Raw genomic sequence first — 18,763 nt, 5'->3', positions numbered from 1 at the left:
TTTAACAGGGGTACCGAGCAGAAAGCTAAGCATGTGTGTAACCCCTCTGTCACGCTCACTGTATCCTTATTTGCTTCCATGATAAAAGTGAAATGTTCGTAGACCCTTTCTCCACAAGAGGATGACTGAAACGCTTACCAGGCAAGCAAATTCTAGCTTTGTTTACGTAGTCTGTGCAACAAATCGGTTCCCTGAGAGAGAGGCCCTTCCTTCCCTTATGCCTAAGACACCATACATATTACAGCTTCTATGTTACTTTCTTACCCATTGTCTAGTTCATGATTCCATGTTTTCTTATTCTGTGAATGCTGATTTTTCTCTGTTGCTCATTAGCAAAGAAAAACTCATCATAATTTAAAGCCCTGTGCAGTGTTAACTATGGTCACACCATAGCTCACATTTAAACACGTGATCATTATTAGTTCACTGACTACAAACAACGGCACCAGTGGATAGAAGCTGTGTTCTGCCAGAGGCTCTAAGCACTAGCTATCATCCATGCTTACTTTCTGTCTTAAATAAGCAAACTATGAACCTTTATATCACAAGAATGGTTTAAAAATCGCACCTAATAAATCTTCTCAGACTTTCTCTGTATTTCCATACCATTGAAAGAAATAGCTGATATTGCACAAAGTTTGGAAATACACTGTTCTCCAAAGTATATGCTTCATCAGCAATTTATTTTAACATCCACATCTCCCTCTCAAAGGGAATTGAAACTAATTATGTATTGTCCCAAATGCCTTGATACCACTGATACCATATGGATTCATATATTATTCAAAAAGCAGATTCTTTCCTCTTATTAATATGGCTCTTAGGTAAACTGTATCTCTATTACAGAAGACCTCACTCTCCTCCAAGAACAAGCTCTAGATGTAATAGTTAAGATATTCTTCCCAGTTTATCTACAAACACTCGATTAGAGGCTGCTTATTCTAGGCATTTTTAACAGAAAAAGAAAGCTTACTCCAATTCAAGACTCAGTATCAAAGGAAGATGAAAGAGCCAGGTGTGTGTAATTCTTCATAAAACAAGATAAAATGATATTCATCTTTAAAATTCACTCCTCTATAAGATAAACTTTGATTTTTATTTAAGGTATCAGAAATACTAAGACAATCAAATAATTCCTTAAGATTGCATCTAAAAGACTCCGAAGCCCTTTCATTCTGCCATTTAACAAGGCTACACGTGCAAATTAAATAGTTCTGTTTTCATACAATGAGACCGACAAGCCATGCATAGTGAAACGAAAGGTAAGAAGCATGTCTGAATGATGTTTGAGAACACAGTTTCCCCAAAGAACTACTGGGTTAAAAAGACAAGAAGCTGGTACCTGCTCTACCAGTCACACAGACGGGGTTTTAGTGGTTTTATTAATCATAAGAAACTGCTTTCTTTTTTCTTCCTTTAAGGCAAATGTTTAGCTGATAACTAATGCTCAGGTTATTCTACAAACGAATCTGTTCTGGGGCAGTACATTCAAGTGCAAACCTTACTGGTTTCTCTGTGGGCTGAAATTATCCAGGGAACTCAAGGATGGGTAAGTTCCACTCCCACAAGATTCCAAGTTAATTGGTTTGGGCGGGACCTGGAAAACTGTTTGTTAAGCTAACATGAAGAGTGGGAGCCATTGCTCCCCACAGAGGGATGTGACCACAGCATCTAGTCCCTGCCCCACCCACATCCTCTAAATTTCTTATTGAAATAAAATGATGTTTTATAAAACAATGGCATATGGCAAAGTGCTTATCTCTCCCTTGGATCGAGACCAAGCTTGAGGTTATGAACACCAAAACAGTTTCTTCTCTAAGATGTCAAGTTTATATTAAACCCAGAAATTGTCTTGAATTTATTACAACAAAGATGAAATGTGGGCGGCATATAGGATATTGCAATTATTTTAACTTTTTCACCACAGCTCAACAGTGAGGCAGGCAGGCTACAGACATACGGTTGATGGTGAAGCAACAGAAACTTTTATCTGAGACAGCTGTCTAGAATGTGGGCTTGAAATACTTCTGTGTTAGGGAAAATAAATAGTTAAATAAATAAATAAGCTCCAGAGGATCCAAGATATCACAAAATCCCTCCCCCCTGATAACAAGAACAAACTTTCCCTTATCCAACAATGAGCACAGAATAGATGAACAATAGAACGGCCTTGCTCTATGTGTTCAAAGGGCGCCACAAAACTCATTGAGATGCCAACTTTGCCTTGAGGAGACCTCAGCCCAGCAGGTCACACATAAGTGGACTGCAGCCTGAAAACCAATGAGTTTATCCTAAGGAAACCAGAGAAGCCCTGTCCTGATGAGAGCAAAGGCACTGGAAAGCCAGCCCTGCTGGATGAAGGCAGAAGAGGTTGGAATGGGTTCGTGGAAGGAAACGGTGAGATCAGGAGCGGGCCAGATGTTAGTTCCAGATTCAATCCCCCAGTACCATTCTTGAAAGTCTCCTGTGATCCTGGAATTGGGCTAATCTCCAAAGTCACAAGTGACGGCACTGGTTAAGAAGGAACAAGCATTGGGTGAAGCAGGATGTGGATATCTGGGAAGACAGCAATGCTGACACAAGCTTCGAAGAAATGCTATGCAAAGCTTCACATCATTAAGGTGCTCACAGGAACCCGAGAGGAGGGAAAGTCAGGCTCATTCCAGAGGCAGTGGAACTAGAGGCAGAGAAGAAGGAAATGTCCCTTGGAAGTCACATTCCATCAAATACTACCAAAAGGATAAGGAAGAAAATTAGTATCCTGGAATGTGGTACCTATATAATTTTCTTCCTCTGTTATCTGTTGCAGTAACCTCTTCAACCAGAATAAACCTGTTCAATGAGAACACAACTCAGTAAATATGAATATAAGCTGCGCGCCTAGATTGGGCAGATTTACCACTACACTAGTCTATTCCCCAGCTAAGAGATTCCTTATAACTTGTGGTTTCTCCAGGCCATGTGTTCCAGCTCCAACTTCTTCTCCCTTTGTTCCCCTCCTCCCCCCACTCTCTCTCTCTCCACCTTCTCTTCCCCTGCCCAATCACAAGCTCTCACCTTTATTTTACAAATTAAAATGGGAAGAAGGTTCTGATGAAGTCACCTAAGCATGTGACTAGGCAGCCCTTCTTGGGGAAGTGGAATTAGCATCAGAATACAAGTGGCTGCAGGGCAGTCCACAGTATTCTATAGCCCTGGAAGCCATATTTACTTCTAATGCAAAGTTGTGGAAAAACAAGAAGGTGAATTCTGGATTTGAAAATCATAGTTTGAACGGATATTGGTGCATATGAAGATGAAGATATTTCCCTATTCATAAAATCGCACAAAGGAAGTAAGCGTTTCAGAGGGAAGATCTCAGTCAAAAGATGACATCAAAAGAAGCCCTGGGTCAACCAAACACTGCAGAATCATGACTCAGAAATCAAGATGCTAGTCAGAGTTCACATGTCACCGACAGGTTAATCCAGAGGTATGCAAGCTGGGTAAAGAGTCACAGTCATATAACACACTCTTTGATTCACTAAGTATCAGCTCTCTCTTTTCCATTGTCATCCGGAAATCTCTAACTCTAAGAATTCAGGACTGAGATGCACAACCAGTATCAGATTTGTAAACATTCAAGCAATAAGATGTTATTCAATAAGTCTTTAGTGATTTTAAACAAATTTGGATCTTAGAAGAAGGTTGGTATTATTCAAGTTATCTTTTTAAAAGATATTTTAATAGTCATACATGTTTTAATTCATTGGGTCATTAGCCTAGAAAACTGTCATTTAAAAATTAACCAAGTCCTTTAAAAGAAATTGTCAACCCAAACATCAGCCACCTTAACTTAAGTACTGAAAATTTGAATATATAGAAAAATGGGCTTAACTTTGTTTCCAGTAGTAAATTATTGTGTATAGAATTACTTAACTTCATAAAAGACGTGGGATGTGTTGCTGCTCTTGTTGCTCTCTGTGACTAGGACAGTAGCGTTGTAATGTCAATGGAACAGTGATAGGACAATCTGCAAAGTGGGACAGGGGACAAGGAAAGGCAGGCAGCATCTGGAGATGAGCCGAATGGCCATTTTCTGGTTATACTGGCATGAATCAATTATTCATGACAATTTGAGATGGTGGGAATGTCTATTTCTTAAATTTTCCAGGCCAAGTTCTCACAAGTTCTCAAGAGCCATGGCAAATGTATTTAATTAAATAATGTTCCAAGGCAGAACACATTCTGTATCCTCTCCCGTCTATGTTTCACTTAATGTAATTTCCACCCTCTAATAGTACCATTTGAGAGCTTTAGAGAGACTTCCCCTGATTTTTGTGTATCTTGCTGCTGAACCCAAGAAACTTGGGAAGAGGTCGGCTTTTAGTGGAGAGCTATGTAGTAGCGATTTGCTTCTGACTCCTGAGGGCTAGTTGAAAGGGACAAGAGAAGTTATGGCATTGATTCTTCCCTTTGCTGTGGTGAGAAGGAACAGAGCTTCTGAAAGGGGTTAAAGGGGTTTCCACAACCTCTCTCATTGTGTACAGCCTCGCCCTCTGTTCTGAGCCATAGACCAAGCTGAAAGCAAGTCGCAAGTCGCACTCTCCTATAGGCGGTGGCTGGCGCAGAGGGAGAAGCTTCACTGAGCAGAGATTCTCATAGTTGCTTCTCCCCCAGCTATGTCAGCTCAGTGTTATAACTAAGAGATCAACAGTTTTGTCTAAACCCAGAAAACCTCATTGACCATGAGTTGTAAAAACTCAGAGGGAAGTAAGTTATAAAATTAGGATACAGTAGTGTTGCATGCTTGGCAAAACTAGATCTCTGCTCCTTTCTGACTTCCACTCCATCCACACGCAGGCTCTACTGACCTGTATAACCTGTATGGATATCCAGAGATCTCACTTCTTAAAAAGACCCAGCATTGAATTTAATGCTGTGCCTCTGTTTGCTTAAAATTCACCATTGTTTTGAAATAAGATTTCTCTCCCTACCTCCTTCTGTGTGTGGCTTGCGCTCGCTCTCTCTCTCTCTCTCTCTCTCTCTCTCTCTCTCTCTCTCTCTCTCTCTCTCTCTCTCTCTCTCTCTCCTCTCTCTCTCTCTCTCTCTCTCTCTCTCTCTCTCTCTCTCTTTCTCCTCTTTTTGTGTGTGTGTTTCTCTCATTCTGGCACCCTTCCATTTGTCCATTTGTACTTATTGTCCATCTCCCAAATTTAGTGGTGCTTTCCGCTGTTTTCAGAACCTGAAAAAAAAAATTAAAATTTTATGACCTACCTTCAACCTGAGCCTCGTCCTAAAAAAGCTTGGGTAGACTCTGTGTTGTCTCAGGAAGCTGGACCTTTATAATTTATTTTTAATGTGGGAACACTTGGGGTTTTGTTTTGTTTTGTTTCAATATTACTGAATCACATTTAATGTAATAAAACAGTTCACTTAAGGAGATGATCAGAAATGCAGACTAGGTACACACAATAGTAAGTGGATACCCTAATGCAGGACAGTCCAAACAGAACCCCAGGTATAGCATCCAGGTAGCTAAAGCCCCAACTTTGTCCCTCAGTTAACAGGAAGGTTCACCTTTATGTCTAAACACAATTTCACTGAACTGTCCAGTAGAACTACTATACCTTGCAGTTAGAAAATATATATGCAATGTTATACATGCATATACAAATAGCTGTATCTCTGCTTTCCTGCTAGGCATCATGGGACTTCAAAAGCCTCTGAGCCTTTTTTTTTTTTTTTTTCTTTTCTGAAGTTAGCCCTCCAAGTTTGACACAAACCATTTCACTTGTTCATCTCCATGGCCACTCTTAGACCCTGTTGTCACCTAAAATGGTGCCACCTACACAGCTTAAGTCCATATTTTCCACTATTACATCTGAAGTTGTCTTTCCACATTTCCTATCCAGCTACAACTAGCCCTATGATTCTGAAACAATAGAAACCTTTCTGGGATATTAGTTTTTGTTTTGTTTTTTTTTTTGTTTTGTTTTGTTTTGTTTTTTTTTGTCTTTTTTTAGTTGTAATCCTCTTCATGTCTTCTTTACCCTAATAACCATAGCTCATCACTTTAAACCCTCTGATGACAGGTCCTTAAATGCTTTGCCCCATTGTCCTTGCATAACAATGAACATTTATTTGAACCCAAATCCTTGGCCTTGTTACCAGCACTTGTTTCATCTGGCTGACTTTGCCTTTCAAAATTTTGAACCTTGTGAATAATGCCAAATGGTTCACAAATGTAATCTTAGAACTCGGGAGGCTGAAGCAGGAGGGTTTCCATGAGTTTGAAGTTACAGTGGGCTACACAGAGAGTTCTAAGCCAGCCTTGCCTAGAGTGAGTCCCAATTGAAAGATCTGAGAGGGAGACTCTGGAGAGAGAGAAAAACCCACTTCCTGTTTCTTCCTTCCTACAATCCTCTATGACATAATCTAGACCAAACATCTTCCTTTATTCTCCTGATTAACACAACAGTCTTAGGAGGTTTGTTTGTGACTTCAGTCCTTTTCATTTCTACTTATTCTCCACAGTATTACAAAAACAATCATCCAAAATTGAGTTCAGATTAAAACAGCATAAACCTTATCAAGTCTCACTACCTCTAAAGCACACACTGGATGTTCTAGTTTATGCAAAACATCAACTCCATTCAACTATTCCCTCTCTTATTTGTAGATCAAAAAATGTTCTATGTTTTAGGCTTGTAAACCTCCTCCCCCATACATACAGGCAACCACACACCCTGCTTCGGTTATCTAAACCACTTTGGTAGAATCACAGGCATGACTTCCTCATAGCTTTCCTCTGCAAAGCTCTCTCTGATACCTTTCCCAAGTCAGGTCTTGGACTTCCTCCATGCAAACGTACATTAGCCCTGCACTTTTCTTTCAGGCATTGCTAACACAAGCAATCATCTCCGGAGACACTGCCTCTCCCTCAAGATCATAAATTTCACATGCAAAAGCTACACTTGCACGGATCATGACTTAATCCCCAATGTAATTCAGTGGTAATCAAAGCCATCATAACATGTTCTTTCAAAGTTTTAGTTCAAGTCCTCATCCATAAAAATTTCATATAAAAATAGTCTACAAACAAATAAATAATTTCTGCACAAGTTCTCAGAATTTTCAGATGCAGGAAGTTTGAGGTTGGGGAACTAAAATTATCTAGACCACAGCACTTGTGGTCTTGATAATTAAATGTTATTTATTTCTTCAGAGGTCAACATCTTTGAGATGATCTCTATAATAATTCCCAAGCCTCAGTTCTTCTTAGAGGCTTGAAAATTGTTAAATCTAGGGTCAATAATACGCCCTTATCCCCTACCTGCACTCCAACTTAACCATAGAGCTGGCAAGGAAGAATCAAAAGACATTAGTGTTACCAGGAAAAGCTTAAAAATCTGTGGCAGCCAAACATATGATGTGGATTGCATTCCAAATGCCCTCGCATATGATGACAAACATATATAAATAAATTATAAGAAAAAAGCAGCATAAGAGCAATAATGACAACGTGCCTTATGTTGTGCAAACGTTAACATACAGGCAGTCTTCACAGAAACATCCATGAGCTTTGAACCCTGAATGAGTCTAAAGCTCTGATTCTCAACCTTCCTAATACTGTGACCCTTTAATCCAGTTCCTCACGTCATCGCAACCCACAGCCATTAAATTTTCCCATTGCTACTTCATAACTGTAGTTTGATAGTACTATGAATCATAATTCAAATGTGTAATAAACAGAATATCTGTCAGGAGACAGGTGAAGGGGTTATTCAACCTCTAAAGAGGTCTTGAACCACAGGTTTAGAACCCTTGATCTAGAAGAAAGCAAAAAAAAAAAAAAAAAAAAAAAAAAAAAAAAAAAAAAAAAAAAAGATATGTTTGGGGAAAGATAGAGAGCCGTACATACAAATGTCTATTTCTATAAGTACAACACAGTAAATTTGTTTTACGTTCTGTATAATGGTTCATAAACATCTTGCTACTTTACAAGACGTTAAAGCTCCCAATCAACTGAATATAGCAAACCTGCAGCCATGATATCAGGGGTCTTGGAAAACTTAGTCTATGTATTTCAGTGCATCCAAGCATTTGGCTCAATCCAACCCTAATGAGAAAAAATAATGTCTTAAAATTGTCTAGCTCAACTCAAGGATAATACTAATGCACACTGAGGAACTAACTCACCACCCCTTCCTGTGATGGAACACAGAGTCCCTGGTGTAATCCTCAAAATGACACAGTGAGCCTCCTGGTATCAGCATCTCCATTTGGGAAACAAGAAATAAGAGTTCACCGATGTTAGGTCACTTACTCAGCAGCAGTGGTTACCACATAATCAGGGCCCTTACTCTAGCAGTTCGTTTCCAAGGGCCTTCTCACAGCTGATATTAAGATGTTCAACACCAAAGATGAACAATATTTCTCTCCAGTGAAGGTTAAGAACTCAGGGTGAGCAGGGAACAATATACTCTGAAAGTGAATCTCGTGTAAGGAAGCTTCACCTCTGCTCTAGAACAGGGGTCTAGATGGCTACAACTAACCAAGGAGGTAAATATAGTAGAACATCCAAAAAAAAAAGAATGACTCACAATTTCACACACCCCACCTGGAAACCAAACCATCAGCTTGATTTTGTAATAACTGATGATTAAATGTTCTGCTCTGGGACACTAAGAAAAGCAACTGTGCTTGTGGGTGTAAACACTTGGTCAGCATAGGGGAAAACAAAGAATTTACTGACAGCTGAATAGAGCACGGAAGGGCACTGAGCAGCTCAGAAGTCAGAATGTCAGAACGACTGGATCTTAGTCTTTCTCCGACACATGAATGAGCATGAAGTGCCAGGCAGTGCCTGAAATTAATAGGACGAGTGATTCTTTTTTAAATACGCCACATCATCTACCAATCCTCTCAAGGTACTACGTCAGTGGGGGATAATTTTTAGTTTCATACAAAGCGAACTCTAAAGAAAGCCAAATGATAGTTGTTGAGATGTGCATTCAAACAAGAGAGCTGTGGAAAACTCTTAAATCAAAACCTACTCATGCTCTCTCTATTCTAAGTCTATGACAGTGTGCCCGAGCACCTGCCTTTCTTTCTCTGTTTTCCACACAGGCAGAATCCCCTGGAGTGAAGGAATGGTGTTCATTAAGGGTGATCAGCTCTAAGCTGGCAGAGGCTCAGAAAAGAAATAATAGAGTTCCTAACAGCAGAGCCTGTTGATATGGAGAGGAGATTCAGAGGATGCCAAGAGGAAGGCTTCAAGTAGGAGGGTGAGTGGAAACACAGGAGCTGAGACTCCGTAAGGGCGGGCAAGTGTGAATTAGAGAGCAGCTTGCATTCTCCTGCCAATTAAGTGCTTACTATTATGAGAGCTAAAAACTCTTCAAAACGAATAAATGGGTTAAATAGAATGGGGATTACCATTTAAGTAGAGCATTCTAACTTTGCTTCAGATCATGGGAATTCTGTAAAATCACAAAGGAGAGAATTAGCTGAACCAAACAGTTTAACTTAATGGGAAATTTATTTTAGAAGAGAAGCTGAGGAAAATTTCTGGAGTCAAGCAATGACATTTAGAATTAGAATTGTATCTATGTGCAAAGCAATGTCCATAAAGTTTAAGTAACAGGAATATTCACAAAGACCTAGAAAAATCTTCAGTAGAGACCTCAGGCACTTAAGAGGAACAAAGAAAAATGTAAGCTCTTCATGGAAAACAAGCAGGTTAGTGGAATTTGACCTAAATTAAACCAAAACATTGTCGACACATGCTGCCTGTCACGAAAGGTACATGTGTGCATACATGTACATTCACATGTAAATGCATATACACAAATTTATATGTGAACACACATGTGTGCATCCACATATACATACATAAGCATCTCCTCCTACCTCAAAAACCACCCTAAGATCAATTTCTTTCTAATTATAATTAAAACATGCAATGTTGCCCGTTACCTTTTATGGATTTATGTGCATCACAGATTAAATAGAAAAATCAATATTAACTCGGCTGTCATTTCATAGCAATGTCTATTTTATGAAGTCAGAAAACTGGTGATTATTAAAAACAAAGCACTATTCAAAAAGGTAGGTTCAGATTATACAGCACAGCCTATATCCTCTTCTGAGGGGAAGAACCAACATCTTAGCCTGCATTCTCAGGGAAAACAAAACAAAAAATTATGTAAATTCTGAAATTTGAAATAAATCCCCCCAAATTAAATTATACCCAAAAGTAGTTTCTCGGAATATGAATGCTTTCTTAAGCATTTTAAGGATCTCTTTTTAAAATCATAAAATAAAAAATTATAAAATTCCCTCAGAAAATGGCTATTGTGCTTTTAATTCTTTGCTAATTTAAGACTTAAAAAAAAAAAAACAAATGTAAGGAGCTAGAGCTGTCTCTCTTTTTTCATTTAAATTTCATAAGAAATATATTCACACGGCACATTCCAGCACTAGACTCTGTGTGGCCTATTTATTCAAAATGTTTCATTTCATATGGATTTCTTCTTTTATTTATTACTTCCAGAAAGGATTTTTCTCTAATAAGTTAGCAACTCAGGGGCAACAGATTTGAAATACAAGCCTTCAAATCATGGTCCCCCACCTGCCACCTGCCATGTTTCTCTAGAAGTACTACAGAAAAAGAGCAAAGCTCTAGCATCTACCCAGCACAGAAGCCAACAAGGTGTGAGCTACAAGCAGGTAGTCCACAGAGGTCAAGGTTCATGGAATAACTTGAAAACAGTTCTCTGCTTGAATCTCATCTCGGAAGCCTGAGAATACACCCTATAATTAGAACGAAATTTCCAACGCAACCACTCCCTTGACTTTCCAGAGCTGTTTTATTCTCAGTGAAGAAAAGCGCAAAAGCCTCTTCACATTGCCAGAGATGTTGGTCCATTATAAATTACCCCTCACCGTCCAATAGAGCAGGCAGCAGGCATCCCGGACAGTGGACACAGCCAGTGAGTCATCAGGTCTCAGTAACTACTCTCAAGAGCTGACAAAAGAAAACTCAGATCCAACAGTTGCTGTTTGCACTTTTGACTTATGCAGCTGAGCTATCCCATGGAAGACTGGAAAAAAAGAGTGGGCTGTGGAAACCGTTCCCACACCCTAGTCTTCTTTTTCTTTTCTTTTTCTGATGCTCTCTCCCTCCAGCCAACCTAGCACCTCAGGGGGAACACTCACATTGGTTCTGTGGAAGGCAGCTGTCCTGTTCTTCCACAGCACCCAGGGAGCTACACAGGACCCCTGGAACAGGAGCGAGCCAGGACTGACTCATGGCTGATACACACTTCCAACCCTGCAGAGTTCTGAGCCATCAGCTCCCTTTCCAAGGCCTATTGTTATTACAAAAGATCTGCTGAGCCTCTACAACACCCTGAACAGTAAAGAGAGAAAACACCCTTCTCACCTAATGTGGGAAGCAGACCTTGACTTAGAAAGAAATGGCTGAGGACTTCTGCCAAGAAGGCAAGGCAGGCAGACAGCTTCCTGGAGTGGTAATTTAGGGAGATGGACTAGCTGCATGGAGGTCTTAATCAGTGAGATGGACTAGCTGTTGCTATCACAATACTGAGACTTCTTGATGCTGGCTGGCACGGAGTCACTTTAGCATGCTCTAGGGTCTTCCACTTCAAATGTTTCTTATACATCCAACAAGATAGCTGTCATCAACAAAAGGATGACTCGGAAAATTGCAGAAATAAGAGGGTTTGGAACTTTTAATCCTCATTCTGAATCAGATGCTCACCCACAAGTATTTGAAAATGCTTGCTGGATCAGGTTTCTGGCGGCATCACAGGCTATGGTCAGTATTTTCACAAGCCTATTTATCTGCCAAGGGTCACCACAGCACTCTCCTAGGAGGGGATAGGGGATAGATCTCCCTCTCTTCATTCCTTCTGTGAACATCAGTATCAACCTAAACACTTGTTCCCAAATGCTACAGCCTCCCATGGCACACACTGCATCATTATCTCAGTCAGGAAACTATTTCCTGCAATATTTTTGATCCCGAGTCCAGTAAACCAGTAAGACAATGGAAAGAACAATTCACTTTAAATCCTGTCTTTTTAACAAGATGAATTCTATGTCTAAGATGAGCTCTACCAAGTAGCAAAAAAAAAAAAAAAAAAAAAAAACAAAAAAAAAAAAAAACCAAAAAAAAAACCACATTAATCCAAAATCTGCAGATTCTTATGCCACAGTATATGTGGTGTTTTGCCTTAAGTGATCATATTTATATTTTTCTACTGTGGGCTTGTGAAAGATGGCTGGAGAAATAAAGATGAAATGAAACTCTTACAATTCTGCTTCTACAAAAGTGGGGGGGGGGGTTACGTGTCCTCAATAAGTGGAGTTTAAATTCTTTCCTGTATATCTTAGCTCGGAGACTAGTTTCTAGAAAATCACAAGCAAAAATACGCCAGCATTTCACTAAACTTTATGCTTCCCAATTTTTGAGTTAATATTATGGTCAAAAGGAATAACTTTTCTTCAAATGCTGTTTCTGTGATTCTTCAGAAAAGGCTATTTAAATCATGTTTGCCACAATTGCTTTGTTACATATCCTTCCTTCCGATTCCATTCTCTAGGACAAAAGTATCTCAAATCTAAAGTTAAGAGAAACAAAACATGTTTGGGTAGCTTTTTTAGAAAGGAAAACTGTAAATGTCTTTCAATATTTTTATTAGTATTGTTAATTTTCTGCCAAGTTGGTGTCTTTCTAATATTGAGTGGGGGCCAGGAACTGAGTATTCTTCATAAGAAAGTAACGTCAAAAGTTTTGAAGAAAAGATATGTAACAGAAGAGGGAATCTACATCATAAATTGTCTGAAACAATGAGTTAAGATTAAATTAGATAGTACAACACTTGTATCTGAGAAATGTATTCTCTCTGCACTCTAACATACTAACACTGAGACTCAGTAACCAGGAACGAGAATTCAAAAGATTTCCTTCTACACTTTTTCAAATGTGTCCATTTAAACTCTTCCCTTTCCCAGATTCTTTCCTATGGCAAATGTAATTTGAACAATCTAGAGAGACTCAGGAACTAAACCTAAGTTCCACATCGAAGGCCTCACACTGAATTCGCATTTTGAACATCACCCACAAGATACCATATTTCATAATATTCTCAGAGTGAAACTGATACAGCAATGTTTTCTAAATATTCTACAAAGCCACCTGAGGGGCAAGAGAAGCATTGAAAAGATGCAAATGGCAACATAAAAACAAGTTAAGCATCAATGGCCAAAAGAAGAGCAACCACAAGAGCACTTTGTCCTTTAGATCTGATACTGTGTACAAGTAAATAAAGAAGCCTGATTTCCAATGGGTCTTCACTCAAGAAAGAGCCAACTGACTAAATCTAACAGTTAAGTATAACGTTTGTGCTCAGTTATTCCATGAAGATATGGAAGCCCAGAGTGCATTTACATCCCAGTTTTAGCCCTGATGTTTTAACACCAGTAGAGACACTGTCAGATTTAGAGATGTGTAGCGAAATTACTTGGGAAGGAAACTGAGGGTATGCTATCATAGTCAGATCCCTGAATCGTGCCAGTTCTCCTCCCCCCCTTTGGATTTTTATTATTGATTGTTTTATGATGGAAAAAGCCAAAATATGTTTATATCATATATTACATGTCATTAAAATGCAGATATTCTAAAACATTATTATTTGGAGTATTTTTACATATGAAAAGATTTGTCAAAATTATTTCACTATTTTAAATGCCAAGTTTCTGTAACCTCACAAATTTGAAGCGAAGTTCACTTTTAATCTCATTTTGAACCTAAAGTCATAAAATATGGGTCTACCCCTTATTAAAAATCTCACTGGCAAAGACCTGGAAGTCTCACTCTATCATCTATCTAGCCAGATCCCCCACTCCAGAACTCCCAGGGATTAAACCACCAACCAAAGAGTACACATTAAGGAACCCTTTACTCCAACCACATATGTAGCAGAGGATGGCATTGTCTGGCATCAATAGGAGGAGAAGCCCTTGTTCCTGTGAAGGCTCAAAGATTCCCCAATGTAGGGGAATGCCAGGGAGGTGGGGTGGGAGTGTGTGGTTGGGAGGGGAAGCACCCACATAGAAACAGGGGGTTGGGGGATGAGAAAAAAACAAAAAAAAAAGGATATATTTTATGAAATGTAAATTCATAAAATATCCAGAGAGAGATAGAGAGAGAGAGAGAGAGAGAGAGAGAGAGAGAGAGAGAGAGACTGAGGCTCCAATTCTCTCTTAAGAAATACTTACTTCTGATGAGTTCGCCATCTGAAGAATTTCTCCAAATGGACTGGTCCTGCATCAACCCACACCTGGTGTGGCTCCTGGTAGCTTGACCTTTATCTTTCTCAGTATTGTCTTCATTACATTCTTCTGAAAAAAAGATGAAGCATGTATTATTAGTTGGTGGCTATTACCAGTCTTTCTGTTTTCCAGAGAGGGTTGTTTGAGGATTTTTCTGAAACAGTGTCTCCTAGAACACAGACCTGGATGTCTCTATAAGGTGAAGGATCACCTTGAACTCCCGATTTTCCTACCACTACCTCCCACGTGCTGGAATCATGGGTGTGCAGCACCAAACGTGGCTTAAGTTTTTCTTACTGCTTCCAAGTCTGCCATAGGTTAAGAAAATATAATAATACTGTTATTGACTGTTGCATATATTCTTGGCCCATTGACATGTGTTGAGCACCTACTATCTTTTCATCATTAAGGGATCATGCTCATAAGAAAAATAAGACCTATCAAGATCGCAGTAAATAAGTTTTAGCACAGCAAGTGATCTGTCATCATAGAGAAATGTAGAAAGGTTACATCAAGGATGAGAGCAAGTGAGTGCATACAGGTAGGGGGCAGGTGAGACAGAAAAAGTATCAAAGGAGAAGAGGCTACAAATGATTGACAGACATGAAAGCCAGAGCACAGCTGAATGAGAAGTAACCAGGCACTGAGGATGTAGGAAACAGGGACAGAAGTCTCTGTAGAAACCGAAGGAAAAAGTCAAAGAGTGTGCAATGCCTCCTCCGAGAGGGAGGCAAGTGTTTAGGATGAGAGGTTGATATGTAGGATTACGAGTTCTCGGGTGGAAAGACAACATGTAAGGAAATAGAATGTCTTGTTGGGAGCATAAGTCAAACAACACACAACCTATAACACAAGGTAAAATGCATGCTATGAAAGGTCCAGAGCACTAAAGGAGTTCAAAAGACCAGAAAAAAAAAATCTCATCAGGATTCGGAGATCAAGCAAGTCACTATAGAGAAGGGAGCGTGTCGGATGGCTTCTAAAAGATTAGAAGAACTTCAAAAAGTCACATGGGAGAAAGGCGGAAGAACAGCATGGGAAAACTCCAAAAGCAGACACTTGGGCAAAGGTCCCAGCTCCAGGCTAGGAAGCTCTTTCAGAGGGACAGGAGGTGAGGCTGTGAAGTTCTGATGAAGATCGAATGTGGCTATCTGAATGTCAACAGAGGAAATCTGGACTTAATTCAAAAGCAAGGGGAACAAATCAAAGAGGCCGTGGAAGCCTTGTAAAATGACTAAGGAAGGCTAAGTACTGAGGAGAGTAATAATCTCAAACCTAACTGACTGGGGGGGGGGTGATGAATAATTTCTAGTTCATATAAAGGACAAGGAGCTTACCCTGAGGAGCTCCACTTTTCCTACATCCTTTATATATTCACTGGACATGACAGAGATACAGAGAAAGAGACACAGAGTCGGAAAGAGATAGACAGAGACAGAGATAGAGACAGAGAGAGCAAAAAGAGGAGGGGGAAGAGAGAACAGACAGACTCAGGGAGAGAAAGAGACTGAGACTACACGAATAGACAGGCTCACACGTGTGAACAGCTGGTCCAGGCATTTGAAAAGGTTGTGGAAATGTTACGAGGTTAAGCCTCAATGGAAGAAATGGGTCACTTTCCATAGGCCTTGAAGCTTTATAGCATGCTCCAACTTTTGTTCACTCTGGGCTCCCTAAGTGCCAAAGAAATGGGACCAGGCAACTGCTCCTGCCACTGTGCCTTCTCTTCCTGCTGTTATGTCTTCTATGCCACGAGGGACTGCATTTCTCCACAGTAAACTATGTCTCTCTTAAGATGGTTTTGTTGGGGTATTTTATCATAGCAACAGAAAAGGAGCTAATATATGCACAAAAGTGGAAAGTTAGCCACATTCAAATAGGCACGCCAAGGAGAGTTTAACGGAATGACATATCAGAAATGGTGGCAAATGGGAGAAACTATATGAAGTTTGCACAGATGAGTAGATGGGATTAAGAGGACCAAAATTTTCACCAAGATTTGATGGTAAAATGAAATATGAAGAATGGGAGAATAACGTATACATTATATATGCAAAGACATATGGTATATACAAACATCTATTAATTTCACTAGCCTTCATGCAGTTCATAGTCTGGGAGATGAGGTGAAAACTGTGCATATGAGTGTGCAAACCAGAAACAAAGGTACAGCTAATCTTCAGGGAGTGGGTGAAGTCTTGAGTAAATGTGTATTACTGGACATGAGCCAGCCATGTCAAGGACCAAAGCCTCAGACTTGTGGAGAATTAGCACATTCCACACACACCATGTAGGCTCAAATGGTTTGCAAAACCTTCCTCTCGTCCAAGAGTGAAGTTTCATGGTGTATGCAGAAAATACATGCCATGCCCTCCTCCCTTACAACCAGAAAAAGAGTTGTCCTGTAGAGACTGCTTCTAGTGATGTTAGCTAAGTCTGCCTGTCTGATTCGCCAGTATCTGTAAACACCTCCGTGACTCAGCCCTATACTGTAAATGCTGCCTTCATGCTTGACTGTATAAAATCAACATAAGCTTCCAGCATGCCGTGGCCTTCTCCATCAGAGAACCCAAGACACCTGATCCCAACTGAGTGTGTGTTCATGAGTTTTGTCTGCTCTTCAGGTTCTTGTCGCCCCAGTCTGGTCAAACCCTGGCACCATGCTGGACCCACACTAGTCATCACCCTAAAATTCCACTGCTGAAGCATTTCCAATTACTGAGCTCATCTGCACATCTGCAGAGAGAATGAATGAGCCTCTACCATCGGGGACAAATAGAGAAATTCCATGTCAATCTATGGAAGCGGAGAAAAGGAGGAGTCTCAGACAGAAGCTATTCGTCAATCTCGTTAACATTTCCGGTAGAAGGGAGAAGAAAATTTCTGCACATGCAAAAAATATTTTCATGTATCACAGAGATCTCACAACAAATCAAAAATTCTGTCACAAAGCACATTTTAGCACATGAGAAATAGCTGGGTGTAAACTCAGGATGAAACCCAGAGGCAAAGAGTGCGTGTGGAGGGGGGTGCAGACATTTTTAGACTGCAAAACCATATTCAAACATCAGTGAAATATGAATTAAAGCATACTAAACCAATATGTTCTAGATTTATGTAACATTTCTTCAGCATCATCGCAGGCGGGGGGGGGGGGGTTGTAATCTTCAAAAGATGTATTAGTTTCAATTAAAATTTTAACTTTCTTAAACAATTCCAGAATTCTTTCCTGCTATCGTCAACTCACGCCCTTCAGAGATTATCAGCAAAAAAGACTTTTTCTGACCTCTGCGTACACTCGAACTGGCTCATCCGCTGTCCTACATGCCCACGCTGTTACGAAGCCTACTGCCGCCAGGTGTCATGCTAGTAGGCTTGATTCAATTAGTAACTTTAATTGAAGCTGAATGAAATTAATTATATAATTTTGAGCTGTTCAAGTTTAATTCCATTAAAATTAATTCATGAAACCGAGGCATTATGAAGCATTGCTGACTAAAAGAAAATAGGTATGAATAAACCCTCTAGACACACTTGACGCATATTTGAATCATGTCCAATAATCGAGTGCTAAGCACAGACCCTCTCAACTCCTCACAGAATAAATGGCAATGACACGTGCTCCATGTACACATGGATTTATGATGATGTAACCTACTCCTGGGGGGAAGTGGAGTTCCTTCTACCCCAAATTCTTATTAAGAGACCATTTATCATGCTTTCTAAAATGAGCTTCTTATCTGCAAACTCTGGAATTAGATGATTCCTAGTATCCTGCAGTCAAAAGAGGGAAAGAAAAGACTAGCACTCCAAGTCTCATTATATGCCAAGGGAAATAAGTTCTGTGTGATTCCTGTGACACCACAATCACCAGGGTGTCCAACTTTGCCTCTTTTGAAAACTAAATGTCTTGGCTTGAAAACTGGTCTCAAATTTGTCCTGTGATGATCTATTGCACCCAGCCAATGGCAAGACTCAGTCAAGGCTCTGAGTAGAAACGTAAATTGTCTTAGGCTAATTCTTTACTTGTATAAACCAAACCTCTGTGGCCACTGGACAGTGCTATGAAAAAGCTAATGCACGAACACCATTGTATTTGTGTTATTTTGCATTTCCTCACCTTAAAAGAACATCAGGTATTAGCCTCTGAGACAGTGGGCATTTACACACATTACTGAGAAAATGGAAGGAAGGGAAAAAGAGGGATTTCACTGATGATCAATCATGCGTGCTATGGACAACACCTAAATAGAATCAACCTTGACAACAGGTTTTAGCCAGCTGTGTCCTTGTTCAGATGAGTTAAAATTTGATATTTTTCCTATGACCATTATCAATGGAGACTTGGTAAAATGTTTAATAACGTATGACCGTTATCAAAATAGGCCTGCAGTGTCAAACATGCATTGGAAAGCCAAGG

General features: G+C 39.8%; 1 protein-coding gene across 1 annotated transcript in view; it reads right to left on the bottom strand.

The window, feature by feature from the left end:
- Nucleotides 1-18,763, bottom strand: part of MDFIC (MyoD family inhibitor domain containing) — a 76,903-nt gene that overhangs the window by 43,994 nt on the left and 14,146 nt on the right. The window contains exon 3 of the mRNA XM_080936481.1: nucleotides 14,290-14,412. Within this exon, the coding sequence (XP_080792607.1) occupies nucleotides 14,290-14,412 (123 nt within the window). The remainder of the gene's footprint in view (nucleotides 1-14,289; nucleotides 14,413-18,763) is intronic.

The sequence above is a fragment of the Micromys minutus genome (assembly GCF_963924665.1).
Source record: "Micromys minutus genome assembly, chromosome: 23".
In the NCBI taxonomy this organism is placed as follows: Eukaryota; Metazoa; Chordata; class Mammalia; order Rodentia; family Muridae; genus Micromys; species Micromys minutus.
This window is presented reverse-complemented; position numbering and strand designations above follow the sequence as displayed.